Below are 24,228 nucleotides of genomic sequence, written 5' to 3' on the forward strand. Positions count from 1 at the left end.
TCAGCTGTTGGGTTCAGCTGTGTTGGACCAGGGAGACGTCCAACGGTTGCAGGACACCGGCCCCCGAGGACCAGGTGTGTCCACACCTGATTGAGATGCAACAGTACTGAGAAAATGTACAGAAGATGGTTTGATGTTTCGCTGTTGCCAGGTGAAGCATATTTGTCTTGCATAATGTGAGGTTCTTGTTATAAATTGTTTTTGTTTTAAAATAAAATTGCAAGTAACAGGCAAATTAATTTCAGTTGTTAAAAACAGAAAAAAAATCTTCATATTAATGTAACAGCAGGAGCTTTTTTCTGTTTTTTTTTCTTGTCTGGTGATTTTGTTTTTTTAAATTTTATAAATGAAAAGATTTAGAAGTTGAAAATAAGCATTTGTTTTGCAGTAATCACTGTTTGGACAGTGATGTCGCCAGGCGACGCATTTGTTTTGTCCAATTTAAAGTTTTTTCTATTTACAAATTTCTCCATGCTGCTAATTTGTTCTTGTTTATTATTAATTATGACCCAAAAATGTGAAGAAATGCTTGCAAGTAAAACTGAAATAAACTTGATTTCCGTGATAAAGATATTTCTTGCATAATTTTAAGGTGACGCAAAATATTTTAGGCTAAACGAAGAAACATCTGATAAAATGATGTGAAGATTTTTATGATGCAAAGGGAAAAGTATTTGCAAGACTCCTCCGTTTTTCTGCCTTAGATGGCCCGGTGCTTTTCTTCTTCTTCCAAGTTATCTTTGCTTTTTCATCACCGCCTGGAGGCAACTTGAAAGCTTTAAAAGACGTCAGAATCCCCTTTTCTCTGAGATTATATTGAACAGTAATAGGAAATGGACAGTCCTAGAGGGAAGTTTCTGTTATTACTGCTTCATATTGTGGAAGGGAATCTCATCTTCTCAAATCATGGGTGCATCTAAAGGTGGGGTCAGGGGGCCTTGGTAACTTCTCAACTAGAAAGGAAGCAATTATCCAAGTTGGATGCTAACGAAAGGTTATTTATTAGTGTGGATTAATAATTGAAACAAAACAGAATGTCGTCCAACGTGAACTGGAGCTACTCATAACCAGGTTGTAGGTCACTGCAAGCATGTGGAAAGTCATAGTTGAAGACCTTTATACATTTCTGAAAGATATTAACAATAGTGATTCCCTCACCTTTAGTAGACAGATTATATTTAGCTAAGTTCTTTGTAAAGTAAATGCATTCAGTTGTTTTTAAAACGGATTTTCTACTAGAGGGGACAAAAAATAATATATTTAGATGCGTAGTGAATGGGATTTGGCGCCCCTCTGTGGCGTAAATACTGTAAGAACGGTCAATGCTCTAAATGGGTGGCTGATGCCGCAGTGTGGGTTACTAGCAGCTTTTTTTTTTTTTTTTTTGTGGTTTATTTTGCACTATTTTAGTGTTTTAATGGAGTCACAGCTCCCAGAAATGTCAGAAGCAAAATATAGCATGTTAGATTTTAAAATTGATTTCTGGCTGTTTTTTATTTTACATTTATGAATTTAAAAAAATAAGCTTACCAAATAAATAAATAAATACATGCAAATTCAAATTGATTGGACTGAGTATTTATGTGGAAAAAGAAAGAAGAGAAAATTCCTAGATTTCCTAATAATGTAGTTGAAAACTATTCACATGTCCATCTTTATAGATCAATATTTTCTAGTGATATTTTCACTGGGCTTTGTGGGTGGCAGAAAGGTCAAGTTAAGTTTAATTTAGTTCAGATAAATTCAGCAAGAATAAAAATGTCTGTGGTTCGCCTCCCTCTGCTCTGACAATGACTATTTTTCTAACATGACCATGTTGACATTTTTCTACTGCAGGTAAGGGAACTACTGGAGGTAACAACTTCACTATTTGACATTTATGATGCCTTTGCTATAAAACATGACCTTCACAGTACTGTAATTCAACTCGCTGTAAAACAAGCTGCCGCAAACTCTTTCTGATACCGATTCTTGCAGAAAAACGTGATAAATATTAACACACTGCATTATTTCAGAGTGCAGTCTCGTCTGAGCCCCGCGCCCTCCACCTGTCTCTGAGTTTCTGGAGAAGCTTGAACGCTGGTTCCGTGTACTGCTTGTTGGCCAAACCGAGGACCATCGGCACCACAGCCATGCTTCCGATGCCAATGCAAGACAACACAATGTGAGTAATGGAGTTCTGCTTGGTGTCAATGATGAGGAATGCTATACAGACGTGCATGTAAATAAGGTAGGGAACCCAGCAGGCCAGAAAGGTCAGGGACACCGCCACTAAGCAGCGGGTATACCGCAAATTCAGCTTCTGTTTCTGGTCCGACGTCTGGTTTCCTCGCTCCACCGCTCTATGGAGGCGGCAGATGTCCTTCATCTGGCCTCTTGTGATCCACAGTACCCGTCCGATCATGCCAGCGATGAGAAGAATGGCCGGTAAAACAAGGCCGTACACTTCTAAGTAGATGAAGGTGTTGGGGAACACCCGCCTGTAGGAGCAGCACAACGTCAGGTTGGCTGTACAGTTAGAAAGAGGCGGAAACTTTGCGGCGCTTTCCCAGCAGTCGTTCCAGTCTGGTCCGGACCAGTTACTCCACCCGAAAGCGGGCAGAGACGCAAACAAAAGCGGCGGTGCCCACACGATAAGCAGTGCCAAGGAGAAATGCCGATGCATCCACAAGTTGTTGTAGTGCAGAGGGTTGACGATGCATATGTAGCGCTCGTAGTGGACCATCACCAGGTTGGACAAAAACGCCAAGAAGAGGAAATTTGGGAAGATGTGAGCCACCAGGCAGGAGCTGAAGCTCAGCTCCCGGTTCAGACCCATCAACGGGATGAAGGGCAGCGCCACGCCCGTGCACATGTCAGCCACCAGCAGGCTGAGGAAGAAGTAGTTGGGCGTGTTGTGGAGCTGGCGGTTGCATGAGATGCCCAGGATGATGACCAGGTTGGCCAGGATGATAGAGGTCGACAGTGGCACAGTGATGATGTAGACGAGGTTCTCCATTGAGACCAGAGCGTGGGCCATCACTGGTGAAAACATCAGGCCTCCTTCCATTTGCACGCACTCCAGTAAACAGCTACCCTAGAAGCAAAAACAAACTATTAAAACCAGGCAGTGGGGGACCCAGAAGGTTTATGGCTATACTTGTGTGGGGTCGGATGTTTGCACAAACATGCAAATGCATTGTATGACTTTGGCAGCAATTTCTGCAAGAAGTAAGACAGCAGTTTTAGGGAAAGAGGAACAACCGAACGGATGTAATAAGATACGACAAATGATGCAGCAGAGGAAGCGGGCTGGAGGAATTTATTGCGAAAATAAAACAAAGAGATTAAATCAGTAATGATGCACTGTGCCTCACAAGGTGTGCATGGAGTGATATCAAATCATTTAGATTTAAAACTCCTAAAGTTTAAATCTCAGGTTGTTCTGACATAGCAGAGGCCCTGATGAATCCGTTCAAATCCAAAGAATAGTCTCAGTGCGGCCAACATGTTTCCCTGTGGGTGATGTTCGCCTGGCGACCTGCACTGTTTTGTATGTCACCATTTGGATTTTGTGGCCAGAAAAATTCATCCGAGTTTCGTGCCGTCAGACCCATAAGACATTCTCCCTCACGGTACTGGGGCATTTTGCCCATGTTGGGGAAAACAGAGGACGCAGCACAGAGTCCTGCTTCTGTCTGCTGCACCTTAAAGTGAGCTGAAAGAGCTTAAAAGTGCGCTTTCTCTTTAAAGTGAACTAGTCGTTAATATTCTTAAAATAGGGCCACTTAAAATAGTTCCTTGTGCAGATCACTGTGCAGCTCAAGAGTCCACTTCAGCAGAGTATTTATGAATTTTCTTATTTATGTTCACCACATGTTTTTCTGTGGTGCCTTTCTATAAAGAGTTGCTGAAGCTGCAGATTAAACCGATAAAAAGTCACACGCAACAGGAGATCAGATGAGAGTGTGTGTTTGGAGCATGAGGCTAATGTCATGAGGCAATTTATAATGAGGAAATTTGATAAGTCAGTATATGACACAGATCCTGGAAAATAATGTTTTTTTTAGTGGTTATATTGTTTATGTGCAGCAGTGATCTTTGCATGACTGCCTCTCGTTGTTAGAAAGACCTGAAGCCCCTACCTGCAAAAAACAAACGCATTTCTGTGTTTAGTTTATTTTAAAACTCTTTTACAAACAAAATATTTCTTGTACGTCTACCCAGGGATTAATTTGACTTTTTAAATTTTTTCTCTGAATAGTTTCTCAAAGTTGCGTTTTCGTTATGCTTATTTCCCTGACAGAATTGTTTACGAAACCTTATCCGGTTGGTAAATACTCAGCTTTTCCAAATTATTCCAATCGGTATTTTATTTTTTATATTTCTGAGTTTTTATGCCGCCCCTTTAGAAGTGGCTCCCTGGATGGAGAGCCGCCTCTGTGGGATCAAATCCGCCCCTGTTTTATGCTATTAAAAAAAAAGAGAGAGAGATTTTGATAAATAATTTCCAAGTTCTTTCAAGCTTTAAATGGAAACAAACATCCTGCGGGATAATAAAAAATGTATAAGGGTGAAAAACAAAAACAAAACAAGGGAAGCTGCACAAACTTATTTTTTGCATTTAGTCTTCTTAAACAACAACTTAGAACCACTTCAGCTTTATTTAACTCGATAATATTTGGGCTTGTGGTGCATAATGTTATATCAAACACCAGCAAGCATAGAATATCGACAACATCTATAGTTTTGATAGTGAAAATAAACAAGCTTGTGCATTTCCAGGGTTTGCGTGTAAAACCTGGAAATGCATTTTCAAGCAGAACGAGGGGGAGTTTTATGGTATCAAAGTCCTGCTACAGTTTGAGCAAATGGTGTTTTTAAAGGCTCTTTAAAAGATGAACACACAATGCAAATTGGTTTTTAGCCTTTACAAGTTAAGAGCAGTTTTATGCTTTCTGGAAGGTGTTTATAGTTAGGGATGCAGCGAATTATTGACTCTATTTTAAGCTGGGTGCTTCCTCTGACATAAAGCCTCATAAGTCAATGAAAAAACATTCTGAATTAAAGTAATCTTTCACCTCATAATATGCAACATGCTGTAAAAAAGCTGCATTTTTCTGAAACGATCATCAGAAGCCAGCGTAAGCTTTTTCAATCGAAAACCAGGAGGAATTCAAAACTTTTGTTACCTTGTGTGATGAATTGTCCGGTCACGTATCATTTGTGAGAGGAAACCTCAGCTTCCTTTTCTGCTGCATGTCATATCCACAGCCAGCAGCGCTGAAGAGAGTCGCAGAGCAGCCGACCCCGGCGGCTTTAACAAGCCGCAGTGCAAGCTCAGACAGAGACAGAACGAGCAGCCAACTCTCTTCCTCAGTTACTTTAAAGAGGAAGTGTGCTCAGAAGGAGGAGGAGGAGGAGGAGGCGGTCATCCTGAGGCTGTCTTGTCCTAAACGGGGTTTGCTGACAGAAAAGAGGCGTGCTCTCTGACCCTCAATTCTCCAACTAACTCAGATTTTGCAAACTCCTATCACATCTACTAGAGATGCTCTGCTAATGATTCTCCCCAGTTTTAATAAACCTGTTCTACTTTCTAAGTCGTATTATCGTCTCATTTTCCTCCCTTTATCTGTTCAACCATCTGCTGTTGAAGTTCTGCACAATGACAACGATGTGAACTAATAATTAGCTCAATTCATCAGAAAATGCATCAGACAGGCCTGCTGTTAAGTCACTCTTAAGCATTTAGCATGGGAGTGGGAAAGCCTTCTTTTGAAAGATTCATATACAAGCTAGCATCTATTTGATTTTCCTATTTGCCCTTAGGGTGAACAACGCTTATAAATACATACGTGTATACACCTTAATTCATAACAGCTGTCACAGACGTCTGATATTTAAACAAGAAGTCGGATAGAAAAGCAGCGGAGAGCTGCTTGGCTCGCCAAACACAGGGGCCCCTCTTTACCCCGATAGTTTGGAGCAGACGCAGTTCTGGGAGAGATGAATAAGCTGCGGTTAGATAATGCTTTTAAACAGAAATGTTCCCAGGACTTTGAGCATTTGGAAAAAAGACAACACAGGGAGGACAAGCTGGACATAAAAGAAAAACAAGAAGAGACGAAGCATTTTGGATTTCCCCGAAATCTGATAATCAAATCCATATTCTGGTTTATTTATGTGCACAATGGAAAAATGTAACAGAATAAGATTAGTTAAGATTGGTTTCCAAAAAAGATAATTAAAAGTTTTGAGACTTTAATTGTTTTTTTTCCTGGAAAAGTGACTAAAAAATTTATTTACAGAATATAATTAAATGTGAACATTTTTAACCAACGTGGGAACATTTTGTTAGGTGAACGTTTTCAATTCAGACTCTAATTTTATGGGCCTGGTTAGAAAAACATGTAGGCTGCTTCTGTTTTTTAAATAAAGGTTTTTGTGATAAAATAAACAGATAAGCAAATAAGGAACTAATCTATCACAAGTGGCTGATGTTGATAACTGTCATTGCAAAGTAAAAATTGTTACATTATAAATAATATTATGCAGTTTGGTTAGATTTAAAGTCAAAGTTTCTTGAAATCTAAATAACTTAGAAAGAAATTTCATCAGAGTAAAATTGATTATAAAAAGATATTTTAAGTTTTGTATTAAAAACAAAAACCATAAGCAAAGTTAGGAGTCTCAGTAAAGTGAGATAGACTTTCTTTCATCTCTGAGAATCTTGTTGTTGTAGGAGATGACGTCTTTAAAGTAGGCAATTTAAAATATGGTGTCTTTAGTTATAAAACAAAAGGAAAAAGTTATTATTTCTGCAGGGTACATATTGACAATATAAGAAAATCCTCCCATAAATTGTTCGGTAGACAGAAAATCCTATGGAAAGATGCAAGAGATTTTACTCAGCTTTTTCTCTGAATACTGCAGCCTTATGAAATGTTCTTGGAGAAGTGCTTTCCTAAACAAATGCTCAATTAATCAATAAATGTATCGAGCTCTCTAACAGCGTAAACAGAGACGAGACAAGACAGCGAGTGAAAACTAATGTCCAAACGCTGTGTTGTGACAGTGGAGGGAAATACCCATCTGTCAGCGTAAACTACCTCCGACAGGTATCATTTTTCCCCCTGGTGTCCTGTTGCGACTCTGCTGAGTATAGCCGATACATTTATTTATGTAAAACACATCTTGTTTGTACCAGCAGATGTATGCCTTGAAAGGCTATACAGCCTTTCTGGGTCAGTTACCTTTGCACTTTTGGCTTTGTGCAATGGCACAAGGAAAAAGCACTTGTGCACAGGATGCCCACTGACGGTTTCCTCTTCAACTGAACAGCCAAGCGGAAAGGAAGAGCACGAGGACAGAAATAAGGCTGACAGTAGGCATCCCAGGTTTAGTAAACAACATTTAGGAGGCTTTCTGGAGTAAAGCGCGCACCAGTGTGTATCAGCGATACACTGACACCAACCCCATTTGGTCGACGTGAATCCAACTCCAGTTCATTTGCCTTGAAAGTCCTGTTTGTTTGGGGAGGTGTGAATGTGCAACCACAAAGAGAGCAGTAGAACCCAATAAAGAATATCATCCTTTTTAGCAGGAAACAAAACAAGTGGCATTTTCTGGCGTAGTTTCAGGCTGCTACTGCGTCATCATGAGCAACATCCTTTTTTCTCAGCGTAGGTCTCGCTCAAAGAAGCCGTCTTCCGGGAATATGATGTTTATGCAAACAAAGATTCCCCAACGGATCTTAATTATGTAAGGATGGAAAGAAACCCCACGCTGCTTAAAGCCTCTGATGTCGAGCGCTACCTAAACACGAGTCCAGATGATTGATGTAGGTTTTAATGGGTCCTCCAATATGATGCCACACAGTACTTCAGTTACCGCAAGTTAGAATATTACAACAGAGCAATAAACCGGGTTTCATACAAGAAACAATCGATTTTTACAAATGAAACAAAAACATTGTAAGATAGGAAACCTTCAAAACCAGAATACTTGACAAGCCCAATGCTGGTCTCGATGTGGACCAGTCCGTTACTGAGACCGGTCCGAGTTCTTCAGATCAGTTCAATCTAAAAGTTAAGTTTACTCGCCAAAGGAGACAAGTGGGATTTATAGAACGACATTAAAAACCTCCTAACCTGATGTCCTGAATACTGAAAGCACATGGTGCTGCGTTTCTATTGCATTATAAAGAGCTAAATGCATTATGTGAGCTTTTTCTAACTCATTATCTGATTCAGTCTCGCTTTAATCACATCTAATGTCGATGGCGCTTTAAAAAAAATAAACTCTCCCTCCCTCACGAGGTTGTCATCTCCAGATCGACTCAACTTCTGCTTTTATGTTTATCTAATAACATATTTCAGCTGAAACTGAAGGCTATAGAAGCACTTAAAGTCACAGATTTAACTCAGCGCAGTATTTTTTCCACCGGTTAACCATGTTGCCATGACCTGTAATACAACAACTTTGCCCTCCAGCTTAGTTTGAGCTGCTTTAGGAAACATCTTTATCTCATAAACACAAAAATAGATGGGAGAATGAACGTAAAATAAAAGTTTAAATTGCCCAGAGGAGAGCATATTGTTTTATTGTCTGTATTTACAATTGAGTTTACATGAATAAGTTTGTGTATTCAGTTGGAAGACCACACACATCCTTACATTTAGGAAATGATGCACCACAATTACAGGAAAAAAAAAATCACTGTCCTTTCACGTGCTGATTCATGAATAAGACCTTTTAAACTAAACAGGTGGGTGGATTTGTTTAGTCTGACAAACAGAAAAATAAGAAGAAATCAGGAACATTTCTGTTTTAAAAACACACAAGGATACTTTAAAAATCTATTCTCCGGTGTAAGAAAACAGAAAGTTTGAGCTGTAATTGTCCATTTGCTGTGTTGCAGTTCCTCTTTCCTTTTTCTCTGGCTTTGGTTTTATCGATCGGGTCTTTGGAGGCAGAACACTTTGGCCTGGTTGTCTCCTGAGGCCGTTATAGCAAGAGACGCTTCCCTGAGGAGACACAAGGACACCGTCAGGTTCACCAATTAGAAATGAAGTGAGTCTTTCAGGCTTTTGGCTGAATCTTTGTTTTCTACCCTGACCAATAGGTGTCTCCGAACCTGTTGACGGTGAAGTCGAGGATCTCCGCTGTGTGGCCGCGGTACTCTGACAACAAGTTTCCAGAACGGGCGTCCCACAAATGCAGCGCTCCGTCCAAACTGCAGGTGGACACCACAGACGAAGACTCCTCCCACTGCAGGTGAACAATCCAGCCTGGAAGGAAGAGGCAGAAAAAGGTGGCAGCGAGGAGATTTTCACCGCAGTGAGCTAAAGTAAAACAAAAGCACACTCACCTCATGCTGGCATCTGTGCCTCAACACCTGTGTAGAAAGGTCATAAATGGCCAGAGTCCCATCCAGGTACGCCACAGCGATGAGAGGTAGGCTGCAAACATCCCCACAGAGGTAAGACGCCGAAGCCGACGCGCCACATTTGTATTCTGATTTTTAAACTTACATGTTGCAGAATCCCACAGACTCAACAGAGTTGGTCTTCCTCATCTTTCGATCCTTTTGCCTTCCCTCCCTCCACAGGGAACACTCCAACTACCTGTAAACACACTTTCACTGAGGCCAGCTGCTGGGAGGACGTCTCCCGTTTCATGTTGGCTACACCGGCTCACGGCTGCACCCACCTTGCCTGTGGTGGTGTTAACAAGCTTGGCACAGCCGTCCACTGAACCCGTCAGCAAGAGGGAGCCATCCTTGTTGCAAGCGAGGCAGGTCAGCGCCCCCTGGTGTCCATCTTGACCTGCATAAGGATGCACTTTAATCTTTGAAATGTTCTTCCCTGACTCGGTGGCATGTGTCCTGTGATAATGTGGTCGAAACACATAAAGTGGTACGTATGCTGAGTAATCAATCGTTGTGTCCTACCTTTGATGACATGAATGGCATTTCCGTGCTTCAGGTCCCACACCCTGACAGTTCCATCCTCATAACCCACCACGGCTCGTTTACCTGGAGGAAGGCGTGGCAGCGTCACAGTGTTTCCCCAAAGACTTGACAGCATCAAACTTAAGAAGGTAAATTAGTTTTTTCATTGTGGTTTTATTTGGAGAAACACTTAATTTAATGAACACTTATTATGTTTTAAGATTTAGGGCAGGTCTGCTTTCATGCGTGTCTTTTCATTCAGTGTATGCAATTATAAATGGTCCAAAAATCAAGAATATTATTCTTTGTTTTGGTGTTTTCTCACCGTCAGGGAGGACTTTGCCACTGGTTGCCTGACACGCAGGACTCTGGAAGGTTTTACAGTCTCCTGCAGGGATCTTCCACATCCACACGTTGCCATCGTTTGTCCCCGCCAGCAGCACAGGAGCGCAGGGATGCCACTCCAACCACTGAGGAAGAGGTGAAGCAACAACTTAATACAGAAACACGTTGTTTTGATGTAATCCTGTATTCTTTATATTTCTCTAAGGGAATAAAAAACCAGCTTAAAACAAGAGATAAACTGATTCTCTGCATTTTACCTCCAGATCTCCCACTTCGAATGACCAGATCTCCTCTTTTGTTTCCAATTTCCAGACTTTGATTAGACCGCTCATGTCCCCTGAAGCCACCAGAGACGAGTCATGGCTGAACATGGCACATGTCACCGAGTCTTTGTGGCCTGCAGGGTAAGAATAACAAAAAACAAGACGCATTTCAGAAAGAAAAACCGGATGGATAAATAAATAATAGAAAAGATGATGATAAGCAGATGCATGTCTAGATAAGTAGCTGGATGGTTGAATGGATAGGCAGATTTGAGCAGGTGTATTCACCTGTGCACTCCATCACGACTTCTCCGTCGCTCACTCTCCAGACGTAAGCCTTGTCGTCCTCTCCACCCGTCACGGCGAGGCTGTTTGTGGCTGGATCCAAACTCACACAGAACACAGAGCCTGAGCCACGGGGAGAGCAGGACAAAGTTTAAGCGTTGAAGATCCGCAGGATGTCAAGTGGATGCAGAACAAACCTGCAGGATGGGTCTACCTGTGTGCTTGGAGAAGGTGAGCTCGCTGTCATCTTGCTCCGCCTCTGCTTCCATCTCATCTTCCGTCTCCCAGCCTTCATTGTCGTCCTCCGGGTTTCCAGGATCCTCAAAGTCAACATCTCCCAAGTTATCAGCCAAATCATCTAGGAAAATAAAGTTCATCTATAGACACTGAAACCCTCAAATTACAAGACTTGCATCTAAATAACTTCTGAAGTCCTGATCCATTCCCCAAACACACATTAGTTGGAACTCGCTGACAGTAAGCAGTCAGTGCAGGGACTCCCTCAGTACCTGGGCCAGGCTCTGTGTCGTTGAGATCGATCACTTCAATGATTTCCTCATCTCCATGGAGCTCAATGTTATTCTCCTCTGTGTTGTCCATGATGCTAACAGGCTAAAAGCAGGCTAATACACCAAGTAAGTTCACTTTTAGCTACTTACAGAATCCAAACGAATCTAAAAGCCGCTCTTTTACTCATAAACGTCGCTTTATGTGATATTAGAACTTAGCCGAGCGAGTGCAAATTGTCATAAAAACTGTCGGGACATGATTTCTTCACATGTTGCTGCCTGAAGACTGAGGATCTGCCGCATAATTATGACGAATCACTCGGTCGGCCTCCAGTCACACAAGCGACCAATTACGTTCTACGTGCGGAGTGACGTCTACTTACAACCCGGGCTATCATTGGCTGCAATGGTGAGAGGGAAGGTTGGGATTGGTTGTTTGGACAGAGTGGGCGGAGTCGTTTTCTGGGCTTTACACAACGAAGAACCGAGTCACGTAAAATCCACCAGAGGGCGCTGTTGTCAAACTAATGACTTACTATATTATTACTGTTAAATAAAAAACATTCATTATATGTTTTTATATGAAAATGAGAACTTTAATAATTACATCGACTATTTCATAACAATTTAAAGTAATTTTTAAAGTAATTGTTTAGTAAAGTAAAATAAATTAATATTATTATGCTCTATAAATACTTGCATGTATTTTTTATTTAATTGTAATTGTAGACATGCAAATTCTCATTTTTTACATTTGGAAACGTTATGATTTAATAGCATAATGTGCTAAAAGGCATGATGTTCTTATATTGTGTTTATTTATTCAGTAATTTCTTCATTAATTCTATTATCTTTCTTTTTAAGTATTTTATTAGTTCATAGACAAGATTTGGTCTCCTTACCCATTGCTCATTGTGCTCATCTGGTGTACTCAGTGTTTGATTAGCGTCCTTCTCCCCTTCAGCAGCTCTCTGCTCCCTTTGGAACAAACAGCAGCTTGGAATGATTTTCTTTCTGATTAACATTCAGAGTCCTTCTCCTGAGAGATGGAGGAGGTATAATGGGTGTTATCAAAACTGTAATTTACCTGCACGGTCTTAAATAGTCGCCGAGGAATTTCGAACACTTTTGAAGTGTTGTTTGTTTTTAAGACCCTGGAGAATTTCATCACACATTAATGACAATTAAGACGATGCCGTAACAGATCACGGATCCATCCGTTCTCTCTCTCTTGTTCTTTTGCCAATCTTTTAATCCCTGCCAAGCTCTGTAAAGGGGGGGGAAAGGAAAACAGGATTTCTGATTCCTGTGTGCCTGGGGAACAGTGTGAAAACTTTTCTTCCCAGATGTCTGACTGTACACTCCTGACGTGTAGACATAGGCTGTAAAACCACAGGGAAAACATCATTAGCGGCAAAGGCTGCTCTCCATTTTAAAAGAAGCTGGTTCTCCCTGCCTTAATCCCTCCTTCAAACATCCCCGTGCCAGGGATATTTTATTAACACTTAACGCAGTTTGTCTACTTCAGGTCTTTTTGGTCGGACTTGAACGCCCCTGGCTATATGCTGCTGGCAGAAGTCACATGCTGGATGCCCAAATAAGTTTTATAGTCTGCCTGGGCCCCTCCATTTCTAGTCTACCGTGGAAAAATACAAGAATCTCATGACCGGAGAGATGTGGAAATATCGGTGTGTAGGTTATTTAGGCATTTTAAATCTGCAGCGAGTAACAGATTTATAAACTCTGCAGCCATTTATGAGTAACATTGGACGAGACTGCACTGGAAAGTTAAACACTGTTAGCTGCTTTCACTTGCTTGGTAGGTTCAGTTCTTTACGGTATTTTCCAGCTCAACAGACTTCGTCTTTTGTTGCCACATTCAAATGTTTAAGATGAAGTTAATTCAATATCAGACGAAGTGAACCTGAGGAAATAAGAAAAGCAGTTTTCAAATTAACGTTTCACTTTTTAAGATGGTCAAAAACTATTCAAATCGATTTGACCCTATGTGGAAAAACTAACAGCCCCCTAAACCATTGTTGTTGTTTTTTATTAGCCTACTTTATGTTGTTGCTAACAATTTAACAAGGTGGAATTAATACATAATATAATAATAATTTTTTAGGTGTATGATTTATAATCCTTTAATAATGTGAAACTAAGCTTGGAGCATTTTAGCAGCGCTAACATGTCTATCCCTTTTGAGGAAAGATGCAAATGTTTTTACTTTTATTCAAATGAACCTATTTTCATGTGAAAGCATTACTACTGGTGTCTATTTTCCTTTCGAACAATCCTGTGGAGCGGCATGGAGGCTATTATGAGACGCTATTAAAACTCAGACATTGGCTTTAAAAGACTGGCAATGAATCTAGTTGGAATAAACAAAGTGTATTTCCTCCGAGTTACAGACAGCAGACATATCCTGCTAAGGAGTCGCTACCTAATCAAATAAATCATGTGACTCAGTTTCCAGAACTGCCAAAGAAGCCTAAAAAACCCGCCATGTTATAATAAAGACTGTACATTTTTAAGATCTAAGCTGCTGGTCTTTTACTGCTGGTATGCATCAAGCCACATGACTTTGGCTGCAAGCTTTGTTCTTTTTTAAATTTTCAACAGAGAAAAAGTCACAGGAGTTAGGAGATCATGGGGTCGGGTCAGTAGCGTTTACACCTACAGAGCCTGACGACAGGAAGTCCATTCATTTCTATTTGCAGCAGTTTATGCAGCAGGAACAGAAATTGGTAAAAGTTGATGGAAATGCTGCAGCTGGGGCCAACTTGCTGTCTGAGTTTGATTTTTAGTCTTAAAGCTGGCTTCATTTTCTTCATCGATTTACTTAAGTATGTCTCCCTCCCCCTATTTTAGCTCCAGGGTATTTTTAGAGTCGGTTTCACATCACGTGTTAATATTTGCTCTGCTTCTGAATCAGCATTGTTTGCTTTTGTTTTCAGATGCTATGAGTCATATGGGGAAGCAGCAGGCGACAGTTTCAGTCTTGTTTGCTCAACTTTAAAATGAGATGAAATGATTACGAGCTTCACTTAGTTTTATTATCACTCACTGTAATTGTTGCATTATTTTTTGGCTTAATTAGCTATAAATGCCCGTCAGTTGGGAAGGCATAAGGCTTTAAAACAATATGTTTTTTTCCACTTCCATCTCTCCAAATTGTAATTTGAAGTTAAGTGTGTAAAAAAAAAAGATCTTGCTCTTTTCAGTAGGAAGTGGAAGATAAAGAAAAATCTCAAAAGCGAGACATTTTTCTGGAGAACTTTTTTCCATTCATGTCAATAATCACAAACGTGAAGCCGACGTCACTGCGAGGTCATACACTCATGGCTTGGACACTTTAAGTCTCCAGCGTGCCGCCTCTGGAACAACGCGTTGGGTGGGCTTCAGAAACCAGGAGCGACCCGTCATAACATTTCTCAGTTCATCGCTGGTTTATGTCTGAAGTAGCCGTAGTCTCTGCAGGCAGTGGAAACAACACGCTCTGTTCCCGACCAGCTACTGGAGCCGTATTAATCTCCTGTGAGTGCCGTACCCTCACCTTTATGCACTCACAAGCAGTATGAATAAAAACGTCCTGGGAGATGGTTCCGGTAATTACTCTGTGCAGCTCAGCGTTGGCTTTGATGGAAAGTTTTAGACCAGCTGGCGCGACTTGAAGAAGCCTGGATGCTGATTATTATTATTATTATTTTTTTTATTTATGTATTTAACAAGACTCCATTACTGCTTCTTCCTTCCTCTCTCAAACATGTCACATGCACTGTACCCAAAAGGCAGAAATGGGCTTTGGGCAATCTATAACTGTTGAGAGTTGCAAGTGTTTTCATCCTCGGGGGGGCAAAAAGGCAAAGATCTTTATGACTCTTGAGGTCTGCAAGTGTTGTCTGCACGCTGCATCTGACTCATGTGGGTCTGTGCTGGGTGAGACGACTGCTTCCCTTCTAAAACCACTAACAGGCAGTTTTGTGTGTACTGCAAGTGGTCTGGTCCACAGCCTGCATGTGATGTGTCTTCTGTGGTATCACAGCAGAGCTCTTTTTCTTTTTCTTCTTCTTTTTTTTTGCAGGCACTAAACGCTTGTCTGTTAGCTTTCCGGGCGGTTTGCTGCTCCCCCCTCCCCATCCCAGCCACTGGCCTGAAACACGGTGTATTTTTGGAGCGTCATCACTCAGGATTTCTTTTTTAGGCCAGTTGTTGTTGTTTTTTGCGGTACACATGCCTTTTTAAGTGAATCACACCGAATGTAAAAACAGAAAGTAGGTACCAAATGCCCTCCTGGATGCAAAAATGCAGTTGAACCGACATAATCATCGGTTTGGCAGTTTGGAGCTGCGCGCTCGTCGCAAATGCGCAGCTCTGGGGCAACATAAACCAATCTAATCCCCGCTTTGACATCACTGCTCTCAATGAACTCGCTTCAGATCGCCGCACAAATACACACGTCTGAGTGTTTAATGCGCGCGTCTGCGTCAGCGAAAGTCAATACGCAAACAATACGGATGCAAATGTCCCACAGCAATTTGTGCTCCCGGACAGCTGCTGTAAACCCTGTTTGACAATCAAGCCACATGGAAATGATGAGAGGCTCCAGCGTTAATCTTAATGGAGCGTCTGAAAGGGACGTTTCGAGGTTGTACTTTGTTTGTTTGCTTTCTGGAGAATATGCATATTTACTTCTAAATTATAACCTCCAATTGGAAAACTTGTAATAAAAAGAAACGCAGGCCTTCGGTTTTACTTGTCATAGTTTGTAGCCCCCTAAAAGCTTACAAGCAAGATCAGTAATGCCTCCCAAGACCTGTCGACTTATGTAACCGAAGCTTCTGCAGCTCATCCACAAATTACAGTATAATCTTCTGTTTCCATGGTTATGACCGTCCCAACAGGCTTCCGTCCCCTTAACGCCGACGGAGGAGCAACCTCGATCAAAAAAGAGCAGCGCAAAGCCAGGGTCAGGTTGGAACGAACAACAGAGCATCTCGCGATAGAAATGACTATTTCCAAAAGGAGGGAAGGCGAGGATCAAGAAATGATGGATCTGCACCTACCGATGCAGAGGAACACGGGATTCCACCCCCAGCACTGATCTCCCATCTCTGAGGAAAGTTTCTAAAAAAGGCGGAATAGGAAAAGAAAAAAAATGACCAGCTGGAATCCAAGTTTACGTTTTTAGGTCGTCTTTTAGTAAAATAGTAGTTTTTGTATTAAGTTGTAGTAATAAGCTCAGTGAAAAGTAGCATATTTATTTAAATAACAAAATCAAAGCTCATTAGAGATGACAAAAAAAACTACACATCTTGCATAAAAAAGCCCAAAATATATTCTGTATGTAAAGTATAATTGTTTCCAAAGAACAATATGTTGATAGCTCAGGAGTAGTCAGCTATAAGATCAATAAATTAATTTATTGAAGTCAAATCTGTGCTTGATTATATATTTGTGGCTCGCTAAGAAAAAATCTAGCTTGCTTTGTGAAAATCTCTTGTTAGCTTTGGCTTGCTATTAGTGTGATAGTTCAGTGACATATAAAACAAATCTAAAGTTTAAAATTGTGGCAGAGTTTAGTTCTGCCACTTTGGATTGGCTTTGTTTGTTTGGATCCATTGAAGAAAGCTCTTTTGACAACTAAAAATAGGCTAACAGCTGAATATTTTAAAGTGATAAATACATTATGTTCTGGGCCTAATCAATCAGACAAACATAAGAAACTAGTTTACTTGTCATGGGAGCTTATCAGATGTGGTGAAAGGAAAGAAGTTTTAAACAGGCCGTTGTTGCTTATCCCAAATGAGCCAATTACTGGCGAGTCTTCAAACCCAGAACATCTACAGTACATCCACAGTTGTGTTATCTGGTAGATGCAGCAGTGATATTTTGTGGACAGAGCTTTGAGAAAAGTCAAAACACCTTGATGAGCAAATAACGTTTTATTTGAACTTTGAACCAGTGACGGCAGGCGGGTCCAGAAGAGTCGGATCTGAGCTGCAGCGGCTAAAGACGACACCGTGAGCCACCGCCGTCGAGTTTTGAAGCCACGAGACAGCCTTCCACTGGGAGGAGGAGAGGTTGAGCCACTAAAGAGGAAGAGGCTGCGGTACCAGATGATGTTGGAGGGTACGGCGCATGCCAGTGGAGGTGGGGTTGTTTTTGTAGGTTGAGTTTTTCCTTCAGCAAAGCCAGCAGGATCTTGAGATTTTTGCTTCACTAAAACAAATAATAACACTGAAATAGTGCATTCTAGTAATGTCTGCAATGGGGCTCCGGTACATTTTATTGGGATTTAATGTCAACACAAGACATTGTAAAGTTGGGAGTTGGGCCTCCTTCAGCTCCTTCGTGTCTTTCCGGCGTTTCTCTGTGAGCTTCGGCGAGCCGTGGCAGGAGGCCCCGAGGGGCGAGAGAGCAGACTGAACTCCCCAGCAGAGCGGCGCGGGCTCTACCTGCACTTTCTGAATAATTACACCGTCTCCACGCGCAGATGCAGCCCCTACGGAAGCTGCTTAGCATATTACGGTAATCTTATCAGCGGAAACGGGCCGCGGTGTTTCAGACCTGCCTGTGGGTGGCTGCAGAGATGCAAAATCAAATAGAAAGTAATGGAAATAAAGGCTTATTGGATTAATGCTGGTGGTGGGAAAGGCATTTTGTGTTGCAATGAGCAGAAATTGGATAAAAATGTTTGTTTCACTTTGCTGGCGAAGGTTATGGACGACGTTGCGTGTCACAGAGCGCGGTGGAAATACAGGAGGGAGAAATATTAGGTTTGTTGGAGAGCACCAAGAGCATTTAATTGAGTCCGTAGGCCTGTGACGTTTCTGAACCACTGTGTTTATGGTGGGGCTTTAATATGCATCTGAAAATGTAACAAAAGAAAATGGTTTCTCACAAGATTTCAGTTTTTTTCCCCCCTGGCAGGACCACTCTTTTGCAAAAAAACAAAGGTGACGCAGATAGCACACAGTGCCGCTCCAGTGAGCATGCATTTCTTAGATTCCCTGAATTCCTGAATGATATTGTGTTTCACAAACAGTGATAAAGTCAGATTCCTTTGAATTTCAACAAAGACACTTTCTGCTTATTTTCTAGCTTTTACCGTTATCCACGGTGAGATTCCCACGACACGCGAGCCTCGAGTGCTAAAAGATTAGAAACAGAAATTGATCAAATGACGTAACTCGGTGTAGGACAGCTTGTAGTTTTTGAAACGGCGTAACTGGTTGAGTTCCTTAATTTCCGCGCCATAACTTTCTGTTTTTCAAATATATTAGATAAATGATAAGTATGCATAAGTCAGTACACAGTTATTGTGGCTTCCAGGTAAATATTTAGAATACAAAAACCCCAGAGATGTTGCATTATCATGATAATTATAGGAAAAACTGCTGACTTAACAGTTGTCATCAGCAACCTTCACAGCCACACAGAGATGCTGCAGAGAGCTGTATTGACTGACTTGGAAGTTAAGTGGAAGGAAAAACTGTTTAGAAAGAAGGAAAAGCTACACAACCAATTCCTCAGCATCACAGATAAAAGGTCAAAAATATCAGTGAAATGTTTATTTTTCCAGATCATCTTTGCCACATTCATCACAATTACTAGAAATAAACGTTATTGACTTGAACTAAAGCAACTTTCTGTCAATATTTGGATTTATTTGAGGAATATTTGACCAAATAAAGTTTGTATGCCATTGCAAAACACACATTACCATACAAAGCATGTATTTATTTGTATTTGTATGAAAAGCACAGTGACAATCCCCAAGCAGAACCGAGCCCCGAGCGGCAGATGGGCCCGTTTTCATCCGGCTGACCCCGCCTCTGGTAGATGCAGGGGCTCCATGTGACGCTGGGGCTGGAACAAAAATCCAGTATGGCGGAATCTGTCAGGAGATGAATTTTCTTCCTCCCTCCCTCCCCCCCCGCGCCCCCGTCGGAGTCTCTAACATGGGAGAGGAATAAAAGGCGATCCGAGCGGGAGACACGTCGGGACGCCTGGCCCTCCGCCTGGGCCGCGTTAGGTGAGCCGCTTTGCGCGTGCGGGAGGAACGTGCGGCCGAAGCTGCGCCGCTGTGGTGTTGGTGCTCCGCCAGGGATGCGATCCGCACGCAGGGATTCATCAAAACAATGTCCGGACTCAAGTTTCCACGCCGCTTCGCTTTCGCTTTTCCACGGCCGCGTTTCAGCGGCCGCCCGCGGGTCTGAGCGCGTTTCAAGGCGGTAGGAGTTATTCCACCTCTTCTCGGGAATCGAGCCGTCTTTTGTTGTGTTGTTGTTGTGTTTTTGTTTTGTTTTTTTGTGTCCGGTTTGTTGCGGGCGGGAAGTGCGGGGCGACGTTTATTATGCCGATTGTTGCTGCGCTATTTTTAGCGCGGGACAGAGCCGTGGGCTTTGGCGTGAAACAGAGTGAAAACAGCATCCTGGCCGGGCAGCTGGCACGGAAAAAGGTGTAAAAGTGAGGTCCAGGCCCGGGTATTTGTGTGTGAATGGTTCGGGATGGGCGGTGGTAATTCTCTGCATGCGTCAATCTCTCACTCTTTTTTTTTTTTTCTTCTTTTTTGTGAATGGGGGCGTACGGACTGTTAAAGCTGTTAAAGCAACATCTGAGTTGTAGATTATGGTGGGTTTAAAAGCTGCTTTGCTCGTGGTCCTGCAGATATTGTGCAGAGGAAGTGGGCTTTTTGTCCTTGCATGTCAGAGTTAGTTGTGTTTTGTGGTGCAAACAGGCTGAGTGTGTGTGAGCCCCCTGGTTTTAGGGATGGCTGTGTCATCCACTGTGCAATTGCAAATGTTCAGGTTTAAAGCTGATACATAATATGCATTGATTTGTTTTGAAGCCAGACATTAACAGTTGAGATCATTTTCTTTCTTTCTGATGAAGCAGTTTCGTTCTGATGGTCATCGGTTCTGGATTTTGTTCCTCCTGGCGTATCGTCATTTCGTATTTTCGATTTTATCGTGAAAAAAAGTTGTAAGTTGGGTCACTGGGTCACCTATAGACGTTACTCTAACAATTTTAAAAACCAGTAATATAAATTGAAATTACTGGGTTTATTACTCAGCACTACTGTTCATAACATAAGTCATAACTTTTTCTTACTGCAAGAATAGCTGCTTTGCAAATAAATTTTTGAAATTCACGCTTTGTTTATCCTTCAAATTATTCGTAATCCTTACTACTACAGACTACATATGAATGTGTTTTATTTCTCATTTTTATGAATGCTTATCCCACATAATTGACATCATGTAATACATGACGCAGGATGAAATGAAAGATTCTTTGTTTGTATCCACAAAGTCGCAACTTTTGTGTATTAATGGCGTTACGACGTATTGAAAACGTATTTTTATTCTGGTACTGCTGCTTTCTTCTTCTTTGCTATTTTGTAGCGAAGCTACATCCATGTAGCTTCATTGTTTAACTTATTTCATGTACAAAAAAGTTGCGTCATTGATAAAAAAGAAAATGAAAAGCACCAGATCTTACATTAACAGTATAAGCACCGATTTGGACATATATCAGATATCGCTTTTATGTCCAATAACCTATATTGAATTGCAACTTAAATACTTTAAATAATTTGAGATATTTAAGGTTCTTATGATGGTTTATCAAATCAAGTTACTATCAAATAAACCTGACTGCACCTCTTCACCTGAACTTCGACAGCAGATCATTTAAAGTGAAGTTTCTGTGATGTGTTGCACGGACGTCTGTCAATATAAAACATCAGAGCGTTTTAGGATTGACTTTTCTTTTGAAAAGCAAGATATCATCTGATAAAGGTCTGATGCAGTTTCTTTGTTTTTTTTTATTAAATAAATAGTTAAAACTTGAAGCAAAATCTGAAACGATTTTCATCCACAGACTGCACTGTGCTCAAAATATAACTAAATGAGGGTTTGTTTGTTAAAAAAAAAAAAAAGCATGTCTATTAATGGATTTGACATGGTGCAGGTCTCATAAACCAACTTAGACGTTATTGTTTGAAGTTTTATTCACAATTCATGTTTTTCATGCAGAATTGCTGCTTGTCGCGTTGCTCTCCGTGAGTGCTTTTCCGTCATTGCCACACTTTGGGCCGCGGGGCATGTCTCCCCAGTTCTGTCACCCCGCATCAAGCCAACGCGTCTTGGGGGACAATGGTCTCGGACGTTTGCGTTAATGCCCCCCTCCAGAGACGGATGAGATACCCTAGGATGAATGGTGTTGCACCCAGCTTCTCCCTAAAACCCGGCGACACACATCGAGGATCCGAGACCCTCCCCTTCCCAGCTCTGCCCCTTCATCACAAAGTGTGCGTGCGCTGTGCAGTGACCGACTTTTTTTTAGGAGGGGCGGGAGGACAATTTGTCCTGCGGCTGTACTGTCTGGCCCCTCTTGTCTTGAGACCAACCCCCATCCTTTAATGCACACACACACACACACACACACACACACCACACACACACACACACACACACACACACACACACACACACACACACACACACACACACGTACATGCATCCGTCCTGCTTCGAACCGCCTCGGAGTCCCTCTGCCAGGGAGTAAACATCCACCCCCCGCCCCTCTCCTACCTCCACACTAACCTCCCCCCGGGGCAGTTCTACCCCGTCTATCTGTGGTGCTTCAGGGTTAACCACTGATTACATCTGACACTTACGCTTTGGGCTCCAGGCATTCAGGTTCCCCCGTTACCTCCCAAAGAACATTAAAGTACCAGTATTTATTATCAATAAAAAGTCACATTTTGTGGATAATAGTCACAATTTGGGTCATTTTGTACCCCAAAATTTCTGGTGAACTGCATCTATTTCACTTGAAAAACTTTTCCTCGGACATATTTATAAAGAACTTTTTCTCAACAACTGTTACAAATACATCAATATGGTGTCAGGACTTTTTATAAAGTATGAAATGTGGTGAGAAGGAACTTTGTTATTCTTCTTCTTCTTCTTTTTCTTCCTACCTTGAATAAAACGGCAAGAATCTCCCGTCCCTTGGCAACGTTTGTCCTCACTTGGTCGCCGTTAAATAATCTACTTGTAGTCTCCTGCGACGATTCATTAGTGCAAACTGGTAAAAATGAGGATCAGAACCCAAATTGGTGGACAGAAAGCATTAAACTTTATTTCTTAAAAATGTAAGCATACAATCCCGTCAACCTGACAGTGGATGCGTTTAAAAACAAAAACAAAAATATCTCCATAAGTCGTCACCAAGAGAAACAAACAAGCTCAGTGTTACGTGGTTGAGAGGTGCAAATTGGTGAAGGGGCAAATTGACCCAGAGCCACATTTTCTACTTTTATAAACCCACGTGGAGAATTAAAGGTTCAATTTGATCAGCAGAAAAGTGCCACTTTATTTTCTCCCTTCCACAATTTCTTGCCAGTTTGCTCTGAAGGTGTTAGGAAACATTTTTCAATCAATAAACATAACAAAACTCTACCCCTCTTTTAACTCTCCTCTAAATCAGCAGAGGCTTCGTGTTTGACGCAGATTTTACGAAAAAAAAAACCTGACGGAGAACGTTGGACGTTGATTCCTTTTGTTTACAGTAGGAAAGTTCGGACTGTTTTTAAAGAAGCAGTAACGACGCTGTCCTTTCTGTCCCGTCTCCCAGGTTGATGCTGATGCGAGACAGCGCGCTGCCTCTTTAAGTGCAGTACCCACATCATTAGGCTAATGGAGATTGGCTGCTGCTGCTGCTGGACGCCTGCTTCCAGTTTCCTGTTCGACCGTCCGGAGCGTTGGATCAGCCCGAGCTCGCATTTAAGCGGACACTCCCAGACGCCCTTCGTTTTGGCAGGATAACGGCAGCCCTGTGAATAACACTTGCATTACACACACACTTTCACATCTGTTCTGCAGCACACAGACAAACACACGCAGAAACACAACGAGCCGGCTGCTCGATTTGCTGAACTGTGTGGACACCAACCTGACCGAGATGACATCAAACAGCCAAGGTAAGACTTTTTAGTTCTTTGGTGATGTTTTTCTTTACATTTTTTTATGTTTGTTAAATTATTTTATTATTATTTTTAGCCATATTTGTTTTTAACATAAAATCTAAAAAAAACCCATCTCATCACAACTTTAAAAATACTTTTTATTAGATTAAATCCGAAATATTTGCCCATCCTTCTTCCGAAAACAGCTCAAGCTCAACCAGACTGGATGGAGAGAATCTGTGGACACAATTTTCGAAGTCTTTCACTAGATTCTCACTTAGTTTTAGGTCTGGGCTTTGACTAGGCCATTCTGGCACACAATTACTTTTTGATGGAAGCCCTGCTCCGGCTGCATTTAGTGCCATCAAATGGGTTAGCCGTCGCTGATGATGCGTTTCGTACACCAGTAATCAGTTGGAGTTATTCTTTGTTCATTTCTAGTTGCCTCATTTTGTGTCGAAGCAGATCTTTGAAAATAGTTTGCTAGTTTGAAACTGAACCGCGACGATTACGTGGAGAGAAATGGTCTTTTGGCTCCTACTTCCCAGTCGGATGGGAGTCTTTTACTATCTCGCAATTTGATTGACAATTGATTTTAAATATAAAAATGAGCCATAACGATTTCTCCTTCAATCTGTAGGCGTGTAAAAACTCCAGCCTGCTGTGGAAGACAGAAAGACAAATGGAGACATTGAACTGTCCTTTGGAGCATTAATCCGTGCTTAGATGGAATTGTTCCAAGTTGCATCATGTTCGTGCTGTTTGGGTTGTTTTGGCAACCTTTCTTTTAGCCTCTTGTTGAGGCTGTTTATGCTCAAGTTTGATTTTAGACGCCGATCATTTGGTGAAAAGCAAAACAGATTTTTATCTTGTTTGTGTCTCTTTCGCTTTCAGTTTTGCGCGGTCCTCTTTGTT

At 41.6% G+C, this 24,228-nt stretch overlaps 2 protein-coding genes across 2 annotated transcripts; both read right to left on the reverse strand.

Moving 5' to 3' along the window:
- Window positions 1–1,368: 1,368 nt before the first annotated feature.
- gpbar1 (G protein-coupled bile acid receptor 1) lies at window positions 1,369–5,272 on the reverse strand. The gene is made up of 2 exons (XM_055025036.1): window positions 5,172–5,272; window positions 1,369–3,076 (listed from the first exon to the last, which is right to left on the reverse strand). Exon 2 carries the CDS (start codon window positions 3,047–3,049, stop codon window positions 2,012–2,014), a length of 1,038 nt encoding a protein of 345 aa, XP_054881011.1. The 5' UTR covers window positions 3,050–3,076; window positions 5,172–5,272; the 3' UTR covers window positions 1,369–2,011.
- A 3,271-nt stretch (window positions 5,273–8,543) lies between these two features.
- Window positions 8,544–11,624, reverse strand: aamp (angio-associated, migratory cell protein). The gene is given in 12 exon segments (XM_055025015.1): window positions 8,544–9,005; window positions 9,116–9,269; window positions 9,346–9,440; window positions 9,513–9,545; window positions 9,547–9,605; window positions 9,691–9,806; window positions 9,932–10,015; window positions 10,257–10,401; window positions 10,534–10,673; window positions 10,828–10,947; window positions 11,039–11,182; window positions 11,334–11,624. Coding segments are annotated over 12 exon segments (1,257 nt in total). The 5' UTR covers window positions 11,425–11,624; the 3' UTR covers window positions 8,544–8,929.
- Between the last annotated feature and the right edge of the window lie 12,604 nt (window positions 11,625–24,228).

The sequence above is a fragment of the Poeciliopsis prolifica genome, unplaced genomic scaffold, assembly GCF_027474105.1.
Source record: "Poeciliopsis prolifica strain line A6 unplaced genomic scaffold, Auburn_PproV2 SCAFFOLD135, whole genome shotgun sequence".
In the NCBI taxonomy this organism is placed as follows: Eukaryota; Metazoa; Chordata; class Actinopteri; order Cyprinodontiformes; family Poeciliidae; genus Poeciliopsis; species Poeciliopsis prolifica.